The sequence below is a fragment of the Dendrobates tinctorius genome, unplaced genomic scaffold (assembly GCF_039654945.1).
Source record: "Dendrobates tinctorius isolate UK_male_01 unplaced genomic scaffold, ASM3965494v1 ptg000074l, whole genome shotgun sequence".
In the NCBI taxonomy this organism is placed as follows: domain Eukaryota; kingdom Metazoa; phylum Chordata; class Amphibia; order Anura; family Dendrobatidae; genus Dendrobates; species Dendrobates tinctorius.
Window position 1 is genome coordinate 1,535,001 of NW_027361742.1, and position 19,200 is coordinate 1,554,200.

The 19,200-nt window shown below is 40.7% G+C and overlaps 1 protein-coding gene across 1 annotated transcript in view; it reads right to left on the bottom strand.

Annotated features, from left to right (window-relative positions):
• LOC141096336 (coagulation factor XIII B chain-like) overlaps positions 1 to 19,200 on the bottom strand; it is a 103,368-nt gene that overhangs the window by 53,833 nt on the left and 30,335 nt on the right. Inside the window, exon 4 of the mRNA XM_073582869.1 lies at positions 1 to 6. This exon is cut by the window's left edge and continues 171 nt beyond it. Coding sequence (XP_073438970.1) covers positions 1 to 6 — 6 coding nt within the window. The remainder of the gene's footprint in view (positions 7 to 19,200) is intronic.

The following is a 19,200-nucleotide window of genomic DNA, read 5'->3' on the forward strand; positions in this document are numbered from 1 at the left end:
AACTGTCTAATACATAACAATGAAAGCAATGAAAAAGCAGGTGCATTTTTTTCTGTACATAATGCACATTGAAAGATATATGAGGACTTCTCCAGCAGTTGGTGATTCTATTGAAGACCATCCATTGACTTTGCGGAGGCCTAATATCAATACCTACCGTAAAAGCCTGTCTAGTTGAATATGATTTGTGATAGTCAGGCGGCATGTTATAGCGTAGGATGGGCTGAGCAGATTGATTTACAGTCTTGTGAGAAAAGATCTATAATATAACCGGAGATGTGTCCTTCTGCCTGAAGCCTCCGGCGCCTGCACAGTGTTGCACAGGAGTCGGCGCATGCTGCACTACGGCGTCATTATCTGCAGGACGTCAGGTGTGGCAGCTTCTTCACCGGCGGTGATAAGAGAGAGAGATTCGCTTTAACAAAGCACAAAAATGTACCAATAAAAATACTCGCTACCTGGGCGTAGAACAGGTTCCATAGCTAGTTCAGTATAAGGGCCGAGACAGACGGCTGGATAACTCGGACGAGCATCGTAACGCAATGCTCAGACTGCAGCTGTCACGCCCGGGTGGGAAGAGCTGACAGCCAGTCCGGAAATTACGCTGCGTTCCTCGTTTGAGTTATATGGTCATCTGCCTCTTCTCTTACTATCAGGCTAGAGTCACAACACCTTATTTTTTTTCATCCGAAAGTATCTGGCCGGATATCCTAATCACACTCTGATCACAGTTTTATCATAGCTTGATCACAGTGTGATCCGATATTCTTGGACAAGGAGACGATGGTAAAAAAACCTTTTTCTCCATTCTGTCAGTCCATGAAACTTGGACCGCACTCGGTTGCCATCAGAGTGCAGTCCGCTTTTTTTTTCCCACCAACTCTTTAACTTGTAAGAACAAGTGTGATCCGGATATCGGTTGCAAATTGATCATGCAGCGATTTTTTCCCTAGTAAGACTCTATCCAAGGAAAAAATCAGACATGTGCACAGCCCCATAGAATAAAATTGGTTCTGGTTTGTCCGATGTTTTGTCGGCTCGCAGTTGGACTGAAAATATGGTGGTCTGCACGATCTCATATTTCATTTATTTACACCCCGATCTCTCTATTCTTAGGAGTCCAGTGAGCACTTCGGCTTCTTGACTGAAAGCCTTTCAAGTAGCAGTGTGAATATAGAGCTACTGTAGCTGGCAGTCATGAGGTAGGACCACCCACTGGACTCTTAAACATAGAGAGCAGGAATTTAACCCTTTTGCTGCCGGAGGTGGTTTGGAGTGAGGTTTTTTTTTACATTTTGTGCCTCTGATAGCCATGACAATTCTCACACTGTTAACAAATACAAAGAAGATCTAAATTACATGATAAGAAAATTGCTATTAAGCCTTTATACTTATATATTTTCTAAAAGTAGACACCTGACACGTGTTCTTCCTGCAATTATGCGTCAAAGCGCAATTGTATAACAGAAAACTGATATTAATGGCTAAAAGTGTGACCCAAATGGAAAATTCCACCACACCTTCTTAAAATAAAAGTCCAATAGAAAGATGAAATATTGTCACTTTTCATGTTGCACCGTCCACTGAAGTGATGCGCAGCAAAAATATAGGAGAAAGCTCAGTACTATTGTGGAAGAAATTAAATTTGTGGTACTCAACCGTTGCATAATTGTGGAAAAGACTTTATTTCAATTAAATAAAAGTTACAGTGTGTTAGTGAATGTCTTACTGCAAGATACTTCAGGCTCCTGACCAGAAAGAAGAGACTGTTATCGGTATATTGAAATACGCTATCCACTACCAAGACATAACTATTATCTCTTTGAAATAAAGTCTTTTGAAATTTTGTGCTGGGTGAGTGCGTCAATTTCATTTTTTCTACCATGTTCCTTTAAATAAAAGTGCAACATGTGCAGAGGCCATACATACCACTTAGGCCAAAGTCTACGTTTTATATATCTTTATAGAATCATCAGAACTTGAAAGAACAAAAATCTGGTTTTAAAGGAATCTGTTCCCAGGTCTGTGCCACCTAAAATAGGAGAAGCATAATGTAGGGGCAGAGATCCTGATTCAAGCGCTGTATTACTTTCTGGTGTAGGCAGGGTTATAAAGAGCTCAGCAATCGGATCTGCATCACATAAAACAGTGATTTTGATTGATCAAAACTGAGGGAAGCAGCTCAGTAAGATACTTCACTGGAATCAGGGTTTCTGCCCCTACATCATTCTGCTCTCAGATGGGGTAGCAAAAACCTGGTGACAGATTCATTTTAACTCTGTAAAATTGAAATCTGTCATGTGTTACTTTACGTAACAAAAACTTTGGCATACCTTACATGTCCCTGTGGTTTCAAGACTGTTGTTTTTATGCCACATAGTACTTTACATTAACTCCATTCAGGACATCCGCTGTACATGTATGTCGCCATGGGAGGTGCATACCCGCAAATCTCATACGGCAGAACGATCGATCAGCTCACTCACAAAGATCACGCAATCATCAGCGGGCGTCAGCTGATGATTGCAAGCACCCACGATGAGTGCTAGCATCGATCATGGTAGTTTAACCTCTCTGATGTTGCTATCAATAGTGATGGCGACATCGATGAGCAGGGAGCTCCCTCTCCGCTCCAATCGGCACAGCGCGATGGTAATCGCGTTGTGCCGATGGTCTCCATGGTGACCTTGGGGCCGAATGATGACCGTGGGGGTCACCCATGTACGGTAGCCTGTAAGTTCCTGCTCAGAGCAGGAGGTGGCTTGCCTCCTCCCTGCGTGCGATGCACTGAGCTAATCCCCTGCAATGCTAAAGCTTTGCAGAGTATTACATCAATGATCAGTCAATGGAAAGTTGATATGTCATCCTGGGACAAGGTAAAACAAGTAAAAATAAAATTGTAAAAATATTTAAAAAAAAAAAAAAATCGCAAAAATGAAGTACAAAAAACTTCAAGTGTTATCATCATCACTTGATTTTTCTGGGTTCCTTCCTGTCTTTCATGACTTGTGTCACTTATTTAGACCTCTCTATTTTAATATGTTTTTAATTTAATATCAATAAATATTTGCTTTTATGCATATTTGGGGAGTTCAGTTTACTCCATGTTCTTTTGTGTTGAATTGTAGGAGTACTGTACATCTCCTGATTGACTGTGTAATTTATGGGGGAAAAATGTTCACTTTGAAGTGATATATTTTTTTCCTGGCCCCATATGCTTAATTCACTAGACAAATTTCTTTAGGGGTCTAGTTTCCAAAATGGGATCACTTGTGAGGGGTTTCCACTGTTTAGGCACATCAGGGGCTCTTCAAACTTAACATGGCATTTGCAGTTTTTCAAAAGTCAAATGGCACTCCTCTTCTGAGCCCTGCCCTGTGCCCAAACAGCAGTTTTCCACCACATATAAAGTATCAACATACTCAGGAGAAATTGTGCAGCAAATTTTGGGATCCATTTTCTTGTGTAACTCATGTGAAAGTTGAAAAATTTTGGGCTAAAGCAACAATTTTGTGGGACAATGCAATATTTTCATTTTTTCCTTCCATATTGCTTTATTCCTGTGAAGCAACTAAAGGGTTAATAAAGTTCTTGAATGTGTTTTTGAGCACTTTGAGGGGTGAAGTTTTTAAAATGGTGTCACTTTTTGGGTATTTTCAGTCACATAGGCCCCTCAAAGTCAGTTCGAACGGGATGTTTGAAAAAAAAAAAATGGTTTTGACGGAAAAATTAGATATTGCTGATAAACTTTTAACATTTGTCACTTCCTAACAAAAGAACCTATGTTTACAAAATGATGAAGTAAAGTAGACATGTGGGAAATGTTATTTATTAACTGTTTTGTGTAAAATAATTCTCTCTTTAAGGGCATAAAATTTGAAAGTTTGAACACTGCAAAATTTTCCCCAAATTTCGGATATTTTCACACAAAAAACGCCAAAAATAATGACCTAAGTTTACCTCTAGCATAAAGTACAATGTATTGCAAAAAACATAACACAATCACTGGGATACGTTGAAGCTTTGCAAAGTTATTACCACATAATGTGACACTGGTCAGAATTGTAACATTTGGCCTGGTAAGGAAGGTGAAAACAGACTTTGAGGTGAAGGGGTTAATAGTAAATTTATACTGAAATGTTAGGAAATTTATTTTTTTTTAAACTTAAATTTACAACAAATGTATGAAAATTTTGACTTTTCAAAAGTTAATTTGTCTACCTTTAAAACAGGTAATTATACCACTTACACAAAAATACGGTAGTTAACAATTAACATTTACCATATGACTACTTTATGTTAGCAACTTTATTATATTTAGCAGCCAGTTTCAAATTTTGTAGAAACTTAGAAATCTTATTTTTTTCCGGGGTCAATACAGTTTTTATGAACCTTTGACAGGAATGTACATTTGAAGCCCTACCCAAATTACCTTCTTTTAAAAAGCGCACCTCTCATAGTATTCAAAATAGCATTTAGTGTTTATTAACCCTTCACTTGATTCACATAAACTAACGCAAAGTGAAAAAAAAGAAACATTCAATCATTTTCATTAAAATATCGTTTCAGCTCCAATTTTTTTGCTCTTCACAATGAGTAATAGTGTAAAAAACACCCCGCAAGTAAGCCATTTCCTGCCGTGAATGTGAATACCCTATATGTGGTCAGACTACAATATGTGTGCAGTACATGACTCAAAGAGGAAGGAGCCTGCTGCCCAAGGAATTTATTGAGGGGTGTAGTGAACATTTTTACACCATAAGTGTTTCCTAGATTTCTTTACCATTGGCCTGTGAAAAAATTTAAAATGATATTTGTTACAATATTACCCAGATATAGCTCAAAATGTTTCATTTCTACAAGAGATATTAAGAAAATCTACCCTGTAATGTAGGACTGAACCAGGGGCGTAACTAGAACTGATTGGGCCCCATAGCAAACTTTTAAACGGGGCCCCCTCAAAGACGCACCCTCTCAAAGACACAATCCTCCAGGAACTACATTTCCCAGAGGTCAATGCGGCAGGTAGTTCTGCAGAGAGCTAATAGAAAGCGAGGGCTCAGGCAAGGGGCGGGACTGAACTAGTCTGAAGCAATACACTCTGTGACTGGCTGCAGGCAGGGAGGCGGGCCCAATATATGCTTCGCTCCGCACAGCAGGCACAGAAATGCAGCGTAGGCTGCGAAATCATAGTGTACATTTTTTTCCGCCAGGGCCCCGGATCCCCTACACTACACGCACCGGGCCGGCGGGCCCCCAAGACAGCGTTGGCCACCCACAGCACCCGCAGTAATGTACTTAATTAAATTGCACTACCGGGTAGCGCCGATCGGAGCCAGGGACCCGGGCCCCTATATGGGCCGGGCCCCAAAGCAACTGCTTTGGCTGCTACCCCGGTAGTTACACCAGTGGACTGAACTTCTCCCAAGTCTGGCATGTATGTGTTTACAGATAGAATAAGTGAAAGTTATCTCAGCTCTGCCACCAAGTTCGAAAACAGCAAACTTTACATCATGGAGGGTAAAAGGACGGGAGTTTCTTGTTGGAAACACAAGGAAAATTCCAATAGAAGATAAATGTCAGTATCACATCCAAAATTAAAAATAAAAAAAATTCCTTTATTTACCACTGTTAAAAAATAGGCAAATGATCCAAAAAGACTGGCCAATGGGTCGTTTTGGAGTGTATAAAAAATATTAAAATGTGAGAGTCCTCACTGGTTGATACATTTTAATTGCTAACTGAAAAGATGGTAATAAATAGCAGCTTTCAAAACTACTCTGGTCTCTTTATTGGGCATAATATAACACAAAATTTGACGAGACAAGTCGTCAATGCTATTTGTTACCATCTTTTCAGGTAGCCATTAAAAAGGATCAACCACTGAGGACTCTAAAACTTTAATATTTTTCTATCTAGTGGCTAATGCAGTACAGGAATGTATTTTTCCTGTATCAAGATGGAGTGTACGTGATTTATTGATCACTTGTAATTCCATTTTTTGCGTCACAATGTGACGTAAAAAACAACAGTTCTGATATTGTTTTGTTTATGGTGTTCACAAGATTGAATAAGTAATATGTTCATTTCATAGCATTGTTTGTTGCAGACATGATATACTAATTTTTTATAGTTAATTTAGATTTTAGCTCTCTTTTTATAATAGAATACAGTTTTTTTTAATATATAGTCATGGTAGAAATTGTGGATAAACAACTTTGTTTCAAGCATGTGATGCTTGTTCAAATTCACCTAGGACAAGTAACAGATGTGGCCATTATGAAAGTCACACCTGAAACCAGATAAAAAGAGGAGAAATTGACTTAGTCTTTGCCTTCTGTGTCTGGGAATGTGCCACACTAAGCATGGGAACAGAAAGAGGAGAAGAAAACTGTCTGAGGACTTGAGAACTAAAATTGTTGAAAAATATCCACAATCTCAAAGTTACAAGTCCATCTTCAGAGACCTTGATGTTCCCTTGTCCATGGTGCGCAACATAAGCACCATGGTACAAAACATAATCAAAAAGTTTACAATCCATGTCACTGTAGCTATTATCCCTGGATGTGGATAGCACAGAAAAATTAATGAAAGGTTGCAATGCAGGATAGTCCGAATGGTGGATAAGAAGCCACAGTCAAGTTACATAGAAATTAAAGCTGTCCTGCAGGCTCAGGGTGCATCAATATCAACATTAGAATGAAATGGTATGGCAGGAGACCCATGAGGACCCCACAGCTGATACAGAGACATAAAAAGCTAGACTGCAGATTGCCAAAACATATGTGAGTAAGCCAAAATCCTTCTGGAAAAGTATCCTGTGGACAGATGAAACAAAGGTAGAGCTGTTTGGTAAAGCACATCATTCTACTGTTTACCGAAATGGAATGAGTCTTACACAGAAAATAACACAGAACCTACAGTCAAATATGGGGGAGGTTCAAAGATGTTTTGGGGTTGTTTTGCTGCCTCTGGTACTGGATGTCTTGACTGTGTGCAAGGCATCACGAAATCTGAAGATTACCAAAGGATTTTGGGTTGCAATATAGTGCTCAGTGTCAGAAAGCTGAGATTGTGTCCTAGGTAATGGGTCTTACAGCAGGACAATGACCCCAAAAATACTTCAAGAAGCACCCAAAATGTAAGGAAACAAAGTACTGGAGAGTTCTGAAGTGGCAAGCAATGAGTCTGAATGTAAATCCCATTGAACACCTGTGAAAAGATCTTAAAATTGCCACTGGGAAATGGCACCCTTCAAATATGAGAAACTTTGAACAGCTTTCAAAACAAGAGTGGTCCAAAATTACAATTGAGAGGGAAATAAGGAAAACCAGCACCAAACAACTTATACCTTTTCAAGTTTACGTGGTGGATATGCATTGTACGGCTTGCAAAATCCCGGGTGTAACACCTGAAACGAAGTCCATGTCAAAGAGAAAAAAATAGGTGGCACTCCGTGAAGCAGTAACACAATCCTTCCTTTATTCAATACAAGTAGTACATGGATGCAAGGGATTTTGGATATTTTAACAAATGATTAATAGGCTAGATTAGAGCTTGGCCAAATGAGTCTACCTTGTCGTGGTGGCGGCTTAAAAAATATTTTGGCCAAAACAAAAGCTGATGGCTATGTATGTGATATTGTGTTGAATAGAACTGTTAATGGGTTATTGGTAAAGACTTGGTGCAGAAGTGGAATTTTTCCAAGAGTGGGTGGTGGGACTGTGGAAGGTGTGAGCGGTGGACATGGAGGTGGAGTGAAGTCTGGGCAGAGTCTCAAGGGGGCCTGAAATTTTGCCAGTATGGGGCCCTGAAATTCCTATTGGCAGTCCTATTGACAGACGTAGGTCCACATAATTTCTCTCCGGTATTGTAGGACTTTCGAATTTCCCATAGTTCCTCCTTTCTGGATTTCTGGATCACGGAGTGAATTACCTTTACGATGGACTACTTGCTAGAGATGGGGTGCACCTTACGAAGACTGGAAAACATGTATTTGGAAGTCGCCTTGCTACACTTGTAAGGAGAGCTTTAAACTAGAACAACATGGGAAGGGAAGCAAAAGGCCAGAAAAAGCCATACACCTGACAAATGCTATTGAGAACTCTGCTATTAGAAGTGGAAAGGAAGAACAAAGACAAAAGAATCTAATTAATAAAAATATTGGAGAAAGAGAAACCAAACACAAACTAAAATGTTTCTATACTAATGCACAAAGCATGGGCAACAAACAAGGAGAATTGGAGCTACTAACACAGGAAAAGAAATATGATGTCATTGGAATCACTGAAACTTGGTGGGACGATACACATGATTGGAATACAAGGCTAGAAGGATACAACTTATTTGCAAGAAACAGACTTGATAAACGAGGAGAAGGTGTCGCATTGTATGTTAGAAATGCGTATATCTGCACAGAGATTGAAGCTTCAGAGACTGGGAGTTCTGTGGAAACTGTTTGGGTAAGAATACAAGGACAGAACAATGGAAAGGACACCATTGTAGGCATTTACTACAGGCCGCCTGTGCAAGCTGAAGACATGGATGAACTCTTTATGCATCAAATGGCCAAGTTCTCCAAAAAATATGACATAGTTGTCATGGGAGATTTCAACTATCCAGACATTTGTTGGGAATCTCTCTCAGGCAAAACTAACAGGTCAAGGAAATTCTTATCCTCTCTTGCTGACAACTTTATCTTCCAAAAGGTAGGGGAGAAAACAAGGGGAACTGCTACCTTGGATCTAATCCTTATAAACAGGGAGGAGATGGTTGAGGAGGTAAAAGTGGCTGGGACCCTAGGAGGTAGCGACCATGCTATTTTAGAATTTTGGATAACTAGAGGAGGAAGACCTGTGAAGACTCAGACGTCAAGGTTCGATTTCAGAAAGGCAGATTTTAAGGGATTCAGAAAGAGAATTGGAGGGATCCAATGGCTGGATATCCTTAAAGACAAAAATGTCCAGGAAGCATGGGAAATCTTGAAAAATGAAATTCTCAAGGCACAATTGTTAACAATTCCAAAAAGAGGGAAGAATAGGAAGCATTTAAGGAAACCAGGATGGATGAACACAGAACTTAAGCACATGCTAAAAAGGAAGAAAAAAATGTTTATAAAATGGAAAGAGGGATGCATATCTAAAGAAGAATATAATGCTGTCTGCAGAACCTGCAGGGCACAAATCAGATTATCTAAAGATGACCATGAATTGAGGCTTGCAAGAGATGTCAAAAGCAATAATAAAGGATTTTGGGGATATGTCAAAAGTAAAAGAAAAGTCAAAGATGCTATAGGATTTTTACAGGATGAAAATTATGAAATGGTAAGACAGGATGTTGAGAAGGCCGAACTTTTAAATTCCTATTTTGCATCTGTTTTCTCTCAGAAAGAAAATGTAACATCAACTGTTCTTCACTGTCCTATTAAGGGAATAGAAGAATCCAGGATATCTATAAACAGAAAGATAGTGAGGAAACACTTAGCTAACCTAAATGAATTCAAGTCTCCAGGTCCAGATGAATTACACCCCAGAGTACTGAAGGAGATAGCAGAAGAAATTTTTGAACCCCTCTCCATAATCTTTGAAAATTCTTGGAGAACAGAAGTCCCAGAAGACTGGAGAAGAGCAAATGTTGTTCCTATCTTCAAAAAGGGGAAGAAGGTGGACCCAGGCAACTATAGGCCGATGAGTCTGACTTCTATACCAGGAAAGATCTTTGAACAAATTATTAAGCAACATGTATGTCAGTACCTGGATAAGAATCAAGTGATTAAACAGAGTCAGCATGGGTTTGTAATTAATAAGTCATGTCAGACTAACTTAATTTCCTTCTATGATGGAATCACTGATTGGGTGGATCAAGGAAATGCTGTAGATATAGTATATCTTGACTTCAACAAAGCATTTGACAAAGTATCTCATACAATCCTTATTGAAAAAATAACTAAGTATGGAATGGACAAGGCAACTGTAAGGTGGATTCATAACTGGCTTAGTGATCGGACCCAAAGAGTGGTCGTAAATGGCTGCACATCCAGTTGGAAGAATGTCTCAAGTGGGGTACCACAGGGCTCTGTCCTGGGCCCTGTATTGTTCAACATCTTTATCAACGATTTAGATGAAGGAATTGAGGGTAAACTGATTAAAATTGCTGATGACACAAAGCTAGGAGGGATAGCTAATACTAGAGGAGAGAAATAGAGTTGAGCGATACTGTCCGATACTTCAAAGTATCGTATCGGATGGTATCGGCCGATCTTTAAAAAAAGTATCGGTATCGCCGATTCCGATACCGGAAGTCCCATTCAAGTCTATGGGACTTCCGGTATCGGAATAAGAAAAACCCTTTCCTGCCCTTGTACAGCCTCTCTGGGGTCTGTACGGGCCTTTCGGGGGGCTGTGCCGGCCTGCCAGGGGGTCTGTGCAGGCTCCGGTGGTCTGTGCCGGCCTGCCGGGGGGGCTGTGCCGGCCTGCCGGGGGGCTGTGCAGGCTCCGGGGGGCTGTGCCGGCCTGCCGGGGGGCTGTGCCGGCCTGCCGGGGGGCTGTGCAGGCTCCGGGGGGCTGTGCAGGCATCGTCCGATGGGACTACAAGTCCCATCGGGCGATGCCTGCTACCATGACAGTGATTGACACATTAGCCAATGATGGGACAGTAGTAGTCCCATCATCCGGCTAATGTGTTGAATGTAAAGAAAAAAAAAAAAAAAAATTACATGCTACATACATACAACATGCATACTACATACATGCTACATTCATACTACATACTACATACATGCTACATTCATACTACATACTACATACATGCTACATTCATACTACATAAATACTACATGCAACATACATACTACATATATACTACATACATACTACATGCATGCTACATACATACTACATATATACTACATGCATGCTACATACATACTGCATGCTACATACATACTACATGCTACATACATACCACATATATACTACATACATACTACATACATACTACATGCATGCTACATGCTACATACATAACACATATATACTACATGCATGCTACATACATAGTACATGCTACATACATACCACATACATACTACATGCATGCTACATACATAGTACATGCTACATACATACCACATACATACTACATGCATGCTACATACATAGTACATGCTACATACATACCACATACATACTACATGCATGCTTACATACATACTACATGCTACATATATACTACATGCATGCTACATACATACTACATGCTACATACTACATATATACTACATGCATGCTACATACATACTACATGCTACATACATACTACATATATACTACATGCATGCTACATACATACTACATACATACTACATATATACTACATGCATGCTACATACATACTACATACATACTACATGCTACATACATACCACATATATACTACATACATACAATACATTCATACAATACATACATAGACATACAGTACATATAACATAGAGTAACATACTTACCAATACTTGTCACATTGTTCCCCGAAGCCATTGTCTTTTCCGGAATAAATATTAACATAACAAACCACAAAAATACTCACCCACGATCCGAAGCAGTCCACGAGTGTGTCCCACGACGATCTTGGGTAGAGAACTGCAGCATCAGCTGATGCTGCCGTTCTCTACGGGCTGCAGGAATCCAATGACGGAAGGTAGGTATCCTTCCGCACTGTATTCCTCCGCCACTTAAAAAAAAAAAAGTCCCTAGTCTCACTTTATGCCATTGCTGTGTGGGAAATTCCCACACAGCAATGGCATAAAGTGAGACTAGGGACTTTTTTTTTTTTAAGTGGCGGAGGAATACAGTGCGGAAGGATACCTACCTTCCGTCATTGGATTCCTGCAGCCCGTAGAGAACGGCAGCATCATCTGATGCTGCAGTTCTCTACCCAAGATCGTCGTGGGACACACTCGTGGACTGCTTCGGATCGTGGGTGAGTATTTTTGTGGTTTGTTATGTTAATATTTATTCCGGAAAAGACAATGGCTTCGGGGAACAATGTGACAAGTATTGGTAAGTATGTTACTCTATGTTATATGTACTGTATGTCTATGTATGTATTGTATGAATGTATTGTATGTATGTAGTATATATGTGGTATGTATGTAGCATGTAGTATGTATGTAGTATGTATGTAGCATGCATGTAGTATATATGTAGTATGTATGTAGTATGTATGTAGCATGCATGTAGTATATATGTAGTATGTATGTAGCATGTAGTATGTATGTAGCATGCATGTAGTATATATGTAGTATGTAGCATGTAGTATGTATGTAGCATGCATGTAGTATATATGTAGTATGTAGCATGTAGTATGTATGTAGCATGCATGTAGTATATATGTAGTATGTAGCATGTAGTATGTATGTAGCATGCATGTAGTATGTATGTGGTATGTATGTAGCATGTACTATGTATGTAGCATGCATGTAGTATGTATGTGGTATGTATGTAGCATGTAGTATGTATGTAGCATGCATGTAGTATATATGTAGTATGTAGTATGTATGTAGTATGTATGTGGTATGTATGTAGCATGTAGTATGTATGTAGCATGCATGTAGTATGTATGTAGCATGCATGTAGCATGCATGTAGCATGCATGTAGTATGTATGTAGCATGCAGCATGTATGTAGCATGTATGTAGTATATATGTAGTATGTATGTAGCATGTAGTATGTATGTAGCATGCATGTAGTATGTATGTAGTATTTTTTTTTTTTTTTAACATTTAACACATTAGCCGGATGATGGGACTACTACTGTCCCATCATTGGCTAATGTGTCAATCACTGTCATGGTAGCAGGCATCGCCAGATGGGACTTGTAGTCCCATCGGACGATGCTTGCACAGACCCCCGGACATCAGCACAGCCCCCCAGCAGGCCGGCACAGCCCCCCGGCAGGCCGGTACAGACCCCCACAGGGTGCACAGACCACCGGCAGGCCGGCACAGCCCCCCGGCAGGCCGGTACAGACCCCCACAGGGTGCACAGACCACCGGCAGGCCGGCACAGCCCCCCGGCAGGCCGGTACAGACCCCGGGCAGTCCACACAGCCCCCCGGCAGGCCGGCACAGCCCCCCGGCAGGCCAGCAGAGACCCCCGGAAGGCCCGAAATGACGGCGCATCATGATGCGCACACACCGCGCATCATGATGACGTCAGGCTGTCAATCAACTGAACTTCCGATTCCGATGCCGAATTCCGATATTGAAAAAATATCGGAAGTCGGTATCGGAATTCCGATACAGCAAGTATCGGCCGATACCCGATACTTGCGGTATCGGAATGCTCAACACTAGAGAGAAAGGATTCAAAAAGATATAAATAAACTGGAGCAGTGGGCAGCAACTAACAGAATGGTTTTTAACAGGGAAAAATGCAAAGTACTACATCTGGGCAATAAAAATGAAAAAAGCATATACAGAATGGGAGGAATAGGCCTAAGCAACAGCACATGTGAAAAAGACTTGGGTATACTAATAGATCACAGACTGAATATGAGTCAACAGTGTGATGCAGCAGCAAAAAAGGCAAATGCAATTCTAGGATGTATTAACAGAAGCATACAGTCTAGATCACGTGAAGTCATTATTTCCCTCTACTCCTCTTTGGTCAGACCTCATCTGGAATATTGTGTCCAGTTTTGGGCACCACATTTTAAAAAAGACATCAACAAACTGGAGCAAGTTCAGAAAAGAACAACCAAAATGGTGACCGGTCTGCAAACCCTGTCTTATGAGGAAAGGTTGCAGGATTTGGGACTGTTTAGTTTGCAAAAGAGAAGACTGAGAGGAGACTTAATAGCTGTCTACAAATATCTAAAGGGCTGTCACATTGTAGAAGGATCAACTTTATTCTCATTTGCACAAGGAAAGACTAGAAGCATTGCGATGAAACTGAATGGGAGGAGACACAGATTAGATATTAGAAAAAACTTTTTGACAGTTAGAGTGATCAATGAGTGGAACAAGCTGCCACGAGAAGTGGTGAGTTCTCCTTCAATGGAAGTCTTCAATCAGAGGCTGGACAGACATCTGACTGGGATGATTTAGCGAATCCTGCTTTGAGCAGGGTGTTGGACCAGATGGCCCAGGAGGTCCCTTCCAACTCTACGATTCTATGATTCTTTCCTCCTTCAAACTGGCTAAAGTCAGGTGTACACGAAGCTATAAATCAAATGTGTGGTATCCCATTTTTGATAACACAGACAATAGTGCTATTCAGATGAACATTTTTTTCATTGGTCTGACTGTGAAAAAATTTGCAGCATGCACTGCTTTCTTCCGAGTCTCAGATAAAACTCACCTATTCAAATCTATGGGCGTGTAAAAAAAAACAGATCTCACATGGAGCATCTGATTAAGGATTCATTCCTATTATAAAGCTAGAAAACTGTATTAGATCATGTACATTTTTTAAAGTGAACCGCCCTTAAAATGAGACCAGAGGCAATGCTGTAGTAGAGACCCAGTCGACAATATCATGGATTAAAGTGAAAGTCAGTAGTTTGAGCTGCCACGTACCTGCAGCTCTCATTTTAACACATGATTTCTCTGACTGGATGATAAATACAGCGGCGATAGTGCAATCCAGGAAATTAGTTGCCAAGACGTATCTCATATGCTTGTGGCTACTGACTAGCCATCTTCCAAAAATTGTAAGATACCTCCTTAGCAGACGCAGGGTTAAATGTACAAAATACAAGTTAAATTGAATGTATTCCAACAAAACAATATATCAATCTGCTGAGCTCCTCCTGCTTCATACCATGCTGTCTACAGACAGGACTACATTTGCAACATGAAGGTGCCCTTTAGCTTCTGAAGGACTTAGCCAATATCGGCATTTGTGACCAAGCCCCATTTTTCAAAGCTGAACAGTGTCACTTTACATGGTAATAACTATGGAATGTTTAATCCTATCCAAGTGATTCTGAGACTGTTTTTTTCATGGTTCGTTGTATTTTATGTTAGTGGTATAGTTAGCTAGATATGTTTTACGTTTATTTTAATGAAACTGAAATATGACAAAAATGTTGAAAGATGTGCAATATTCAAACTTTCAATGCTTATAACCTTAAACAGATAGCCACACCACACAAACTAGTTAATAAAGAACATTTCCCATATGCCTAATTTCTGTCAGCATCATTTTTAAAACATGCTTTTATTTGTTAGGATGTTAGAGGGTTTATATTCTTTCACTTTTTTAAAGAAATTTACAAATCCAATATATTTACGGATCTATACAGTTTTGAACATACTTTGGGGATCCCCTCAAAAGTGATTCCATTTTAGAATTTGCACTCCACAAAATATTCAAAGCTGCTCTCCGGAAATGTGTTAATCCTCTAGGTGCATCACAGAAACGAATGCAAATTGGAATGAAAAAGTGAAAAATGAAATTTTTGTCCATTATTATTATTGCTTTAGTTTTTTTTTTCATTTTCAGAAGGGGTTATGAGAAAATGGACCCCACAATTTGTTACTCAATTTATCTCAAATGAAACTGGCAGCATTTCTCACCACTGACTGGAGTAACATTTCTGGTGAAGCATGCGGAGGCACACATCATTGACAAGATGCGCCAAATTCGTTAAAGGGAATCTGTCACCTGGTTTTGGCGGGCGATGAAAACAAGGTCGGTCCGGTCCGATGGGCTGTGTTCCGGATGTGTCCCGCCTCCCCATCCTTGGCCGCCGGCCGCAGTTTTTTGAGGAACAGGAGTAGGTGTCCTCCATTTGTTGCACGTGCGCTAAGCATTCTTGGCTAGCGCACGCGCAGTATGCTTTGCCCAACTGCGGGCAAAGCTGAAAAGCCTGACTGCGCATGCGTCGGTTAACTAAGCCCCGGAAGTATTTTGCTGTGTTCCGGGGCTTAGTTAATCAGCGCATGCGCAGTCAGGCTTTTCAGCTTTGCCCGCAGTTGGGCAAAGCATATTGCGCATGCGCTAGCCAAGAATGCTTAGCGCACGTGCAACAAATGGCAGACACCTACTCCTATTCCTCAAAAAACTGCGGACGGCGGCCAAGGATGGGGAGGCGGCACACATCGGGAACACCGCCCATCGGACCGGACCGACCTCATTTTCATCGCCCGCCAAAACCAAGTGACAGATTCCCTTTAAAGGGAATCTGTCACTCTTTTTTTTTACTATCAGCTGCCGGCATTGACATCAGGGGCTTATCTACAGCATTCTGTAATGCTGTAGATAAGCCCCCAATGTAACCTGAAAGATAAGAAAAACACATTAGATTATACTCACCGGAGCGGGCGGTCCGGTCCGATGGGTGTTACGGTCCGGTCTGGCTCTTCCCATCTACATACGATGCCGTTCTCTTCTTCACTTCCTGTAGTGGTTCCGGCGCAGGTGCACTGCTCTGCCCTGTTGACCTGATGTCAATGCCGGCAGCTGATATTCAAAAAAAGGGTGACAGATTCCCTTTAAGTGGTGTGCTCCTCTTAATGAATTCTGTGTACCTTTTTGATCCACGCCCATCATTAAGACTGGTGTACAAGATGCCAGTCTTAATGAATCGAGGCCACTGGGTTTATAATATGCAGTTTGTGTATGTCTTCAACATGCAGAGTGTAATATACAGTACATGTGTGTGTAACATGCAGTTTGTGTGTAACATACAGTTTATGTATGTGTAACATGCTGCTGGTGTGTGTCATATACAGGTGCTTCTCACAATCAAAAAGTTAATTTATTTCAGTTCTTCAATACAAAAAGTGAAAATCATATATTACTGTATATAGAGTCATTACAAACAGAGTGATCTATTTCATGTGTTTATTTCTGTTAATGTTGATGATTATGGCTTACAGCCAATGAAAACCCAAAAGTCATTATCTCAGTAAATTAGAATACTTTATAACACCAGCTTGAAAAATGATTTTACAATCAGAAATGTTAACCTACTGAAATGTATGTTCAGTAAATGCACTCAATACCTGGTCGGAGCTCCTTTTGCATCAATTATTGCATCAATGCGGCGTAGCATGGAGGTGATCAGCCTGTGGCACTGCTGAGGTGTTATGGAAGCCCAGGTTGCTTTGATAGCAGCCTTCAGCCTTTTGTGAGAAGCACTTGTAGTTTATGTGTGTGTAACATGCAGTTTGAGTATAACATATAGTTTGTGTGCAACATGCAGCTTGCGTATTACATACGGTTTGTGTGTGTATGTAACATGCAGTTCTGGTAGAGTAGGTCTTAGACAAAGTGGGGCCCTGGGCAAAAGTTTAAAGTGGGGCCCCAAATGCTCACATATTGCACTGTAGTAAGAGTTATTTTTAATGGTTTCAACACTCCAATTAATTATAATACTAATTATATTGATCAATCAGTTATACATATATATATATCATTACTTCCATGGAGTTCGCAGAAGTTCATTGAACTTTAAATGTCCAAATAGATGACCCACCTAACAAAGGAATGTAACTGACCAGTGATTTGTTATTGGTAAGGGTCATTTGTTGTTAGAAACTGACCAGTGATTTTTTGTTAGTAAATGTATTTGTTGTTAGTAAATGACCAGTGATTTGTTGTTGATAACTGACTGGTTTGGGGAGGTTTCTCCCTGGCATCCCAATGAAGTTCAAACTTTTTTACTGAGATACATTGGGTGCTTTAGGATATAAAAAGAGCATACAGAGACATACGATAGACACAGAGATTGGAGATGTGACCTACAGAGACACAGATGGATGGACTTTCTACCTTAATAATGTAATGTATGTAATGCTTGTTATTTATTGTTTATACTGTTTGTTATTTAATCTTATAATTTATTAAGTAAGGCTAATTTCACACTTGCTTTTTTTTGCAGCGCGTTTTTCCCGCAAAAAAAGCATTGAAAAAACGCATACAAACGCATACAACTGCTGCGTTCTTTCAAGCATTTTTATGAGCATGCATGAAAAAAACGCAGCGTTTTTATGCGTTTGTATGCGTTTTTAGTGCGTTTTTACCGCGTTTGCGTTTTTTCCAAACATTAGGTGGCCCCTCACACTAACCCAAACCATGACTTTACTAACCTAACCCTAACCCTGACCCTAACCCTAACCCTGACCCTAACCCTAACCCTATCCCTGACCCTAACCCTGACCCTAACCCTAACCCTAACCCTGACCCTAACCCTAACCCTGACCCTAACCCTAACCCTAAACCTAACCCTGACCCTAACCCTGACCCTAACCCTAACCCTGACCCTAACCCTAACCCTAACCCTAACCCTAAACCTAACCCTGACCCTAACCCTAACCCTGACCCTAACCCTAACCCTGACCCTAACCCTTAACCAAACCATACTAACCCTAACCCAAACCCTAAACCCTAACTAACCCTAACCCTGACCCTAACCCAAACCCTGACCCTAACCCTAACCCTGACCCTAACCCTTAACCAAACCATACTAACCCTAACCCAAACCCTAAACCCTAACTAACCCTAACCCTGACCCTAACCCAAACCCTGACCCTAACCCTAACCCTGACCCTAACCCTAACCCTAACCCTGACCCTAACCCTTAACCAAACCATACTAACCCTAACCCAAACCCTAAACCCTAACTAACCCTAACCCTGACCCTAACCCAAACCCTGTCCCTAACCCTAACCCTGACCCTAACCCTAAACCCCTTAACTAACCCTAACTCTAACCCAAACCCCTAAATTCCATGGTTAACAAAAAAAAACGCATGTGCAAAAAAACGCATACATAAGCATGCCAATGCGCACCCATAGACTTATAATGGGTGTCTTGCTGTAAAAAAACGCATTGCGCGCTCATGCGTTTTTTTGAGGCAAGTCGGACGCCCAAAAAATGCAACAGGATGCATCTTGTGCGCCCGAGCGCATACCGCAAAAAAACGCATGCGCGCAAAAACGCATACAAACGCGTGTGTATGCGCACATAAGCGCATCCCATGCAAAGTATAGGAAAAATAATCGCATGCGTTTTTTAGCGCTAAAATACCGCGAAAAAAAACGCAAGTGTGAAACCAGCCTAAATCCAATTTAGTTTATTCAATTCTTGTGTGAGCATTTTCTTATTCATTGCAATCCTTTTGAATCCCTTACAATACATGCACCATCACACAGGCACGTGTCGGTTATAGTTACGTGCACTGAGTTCAGGC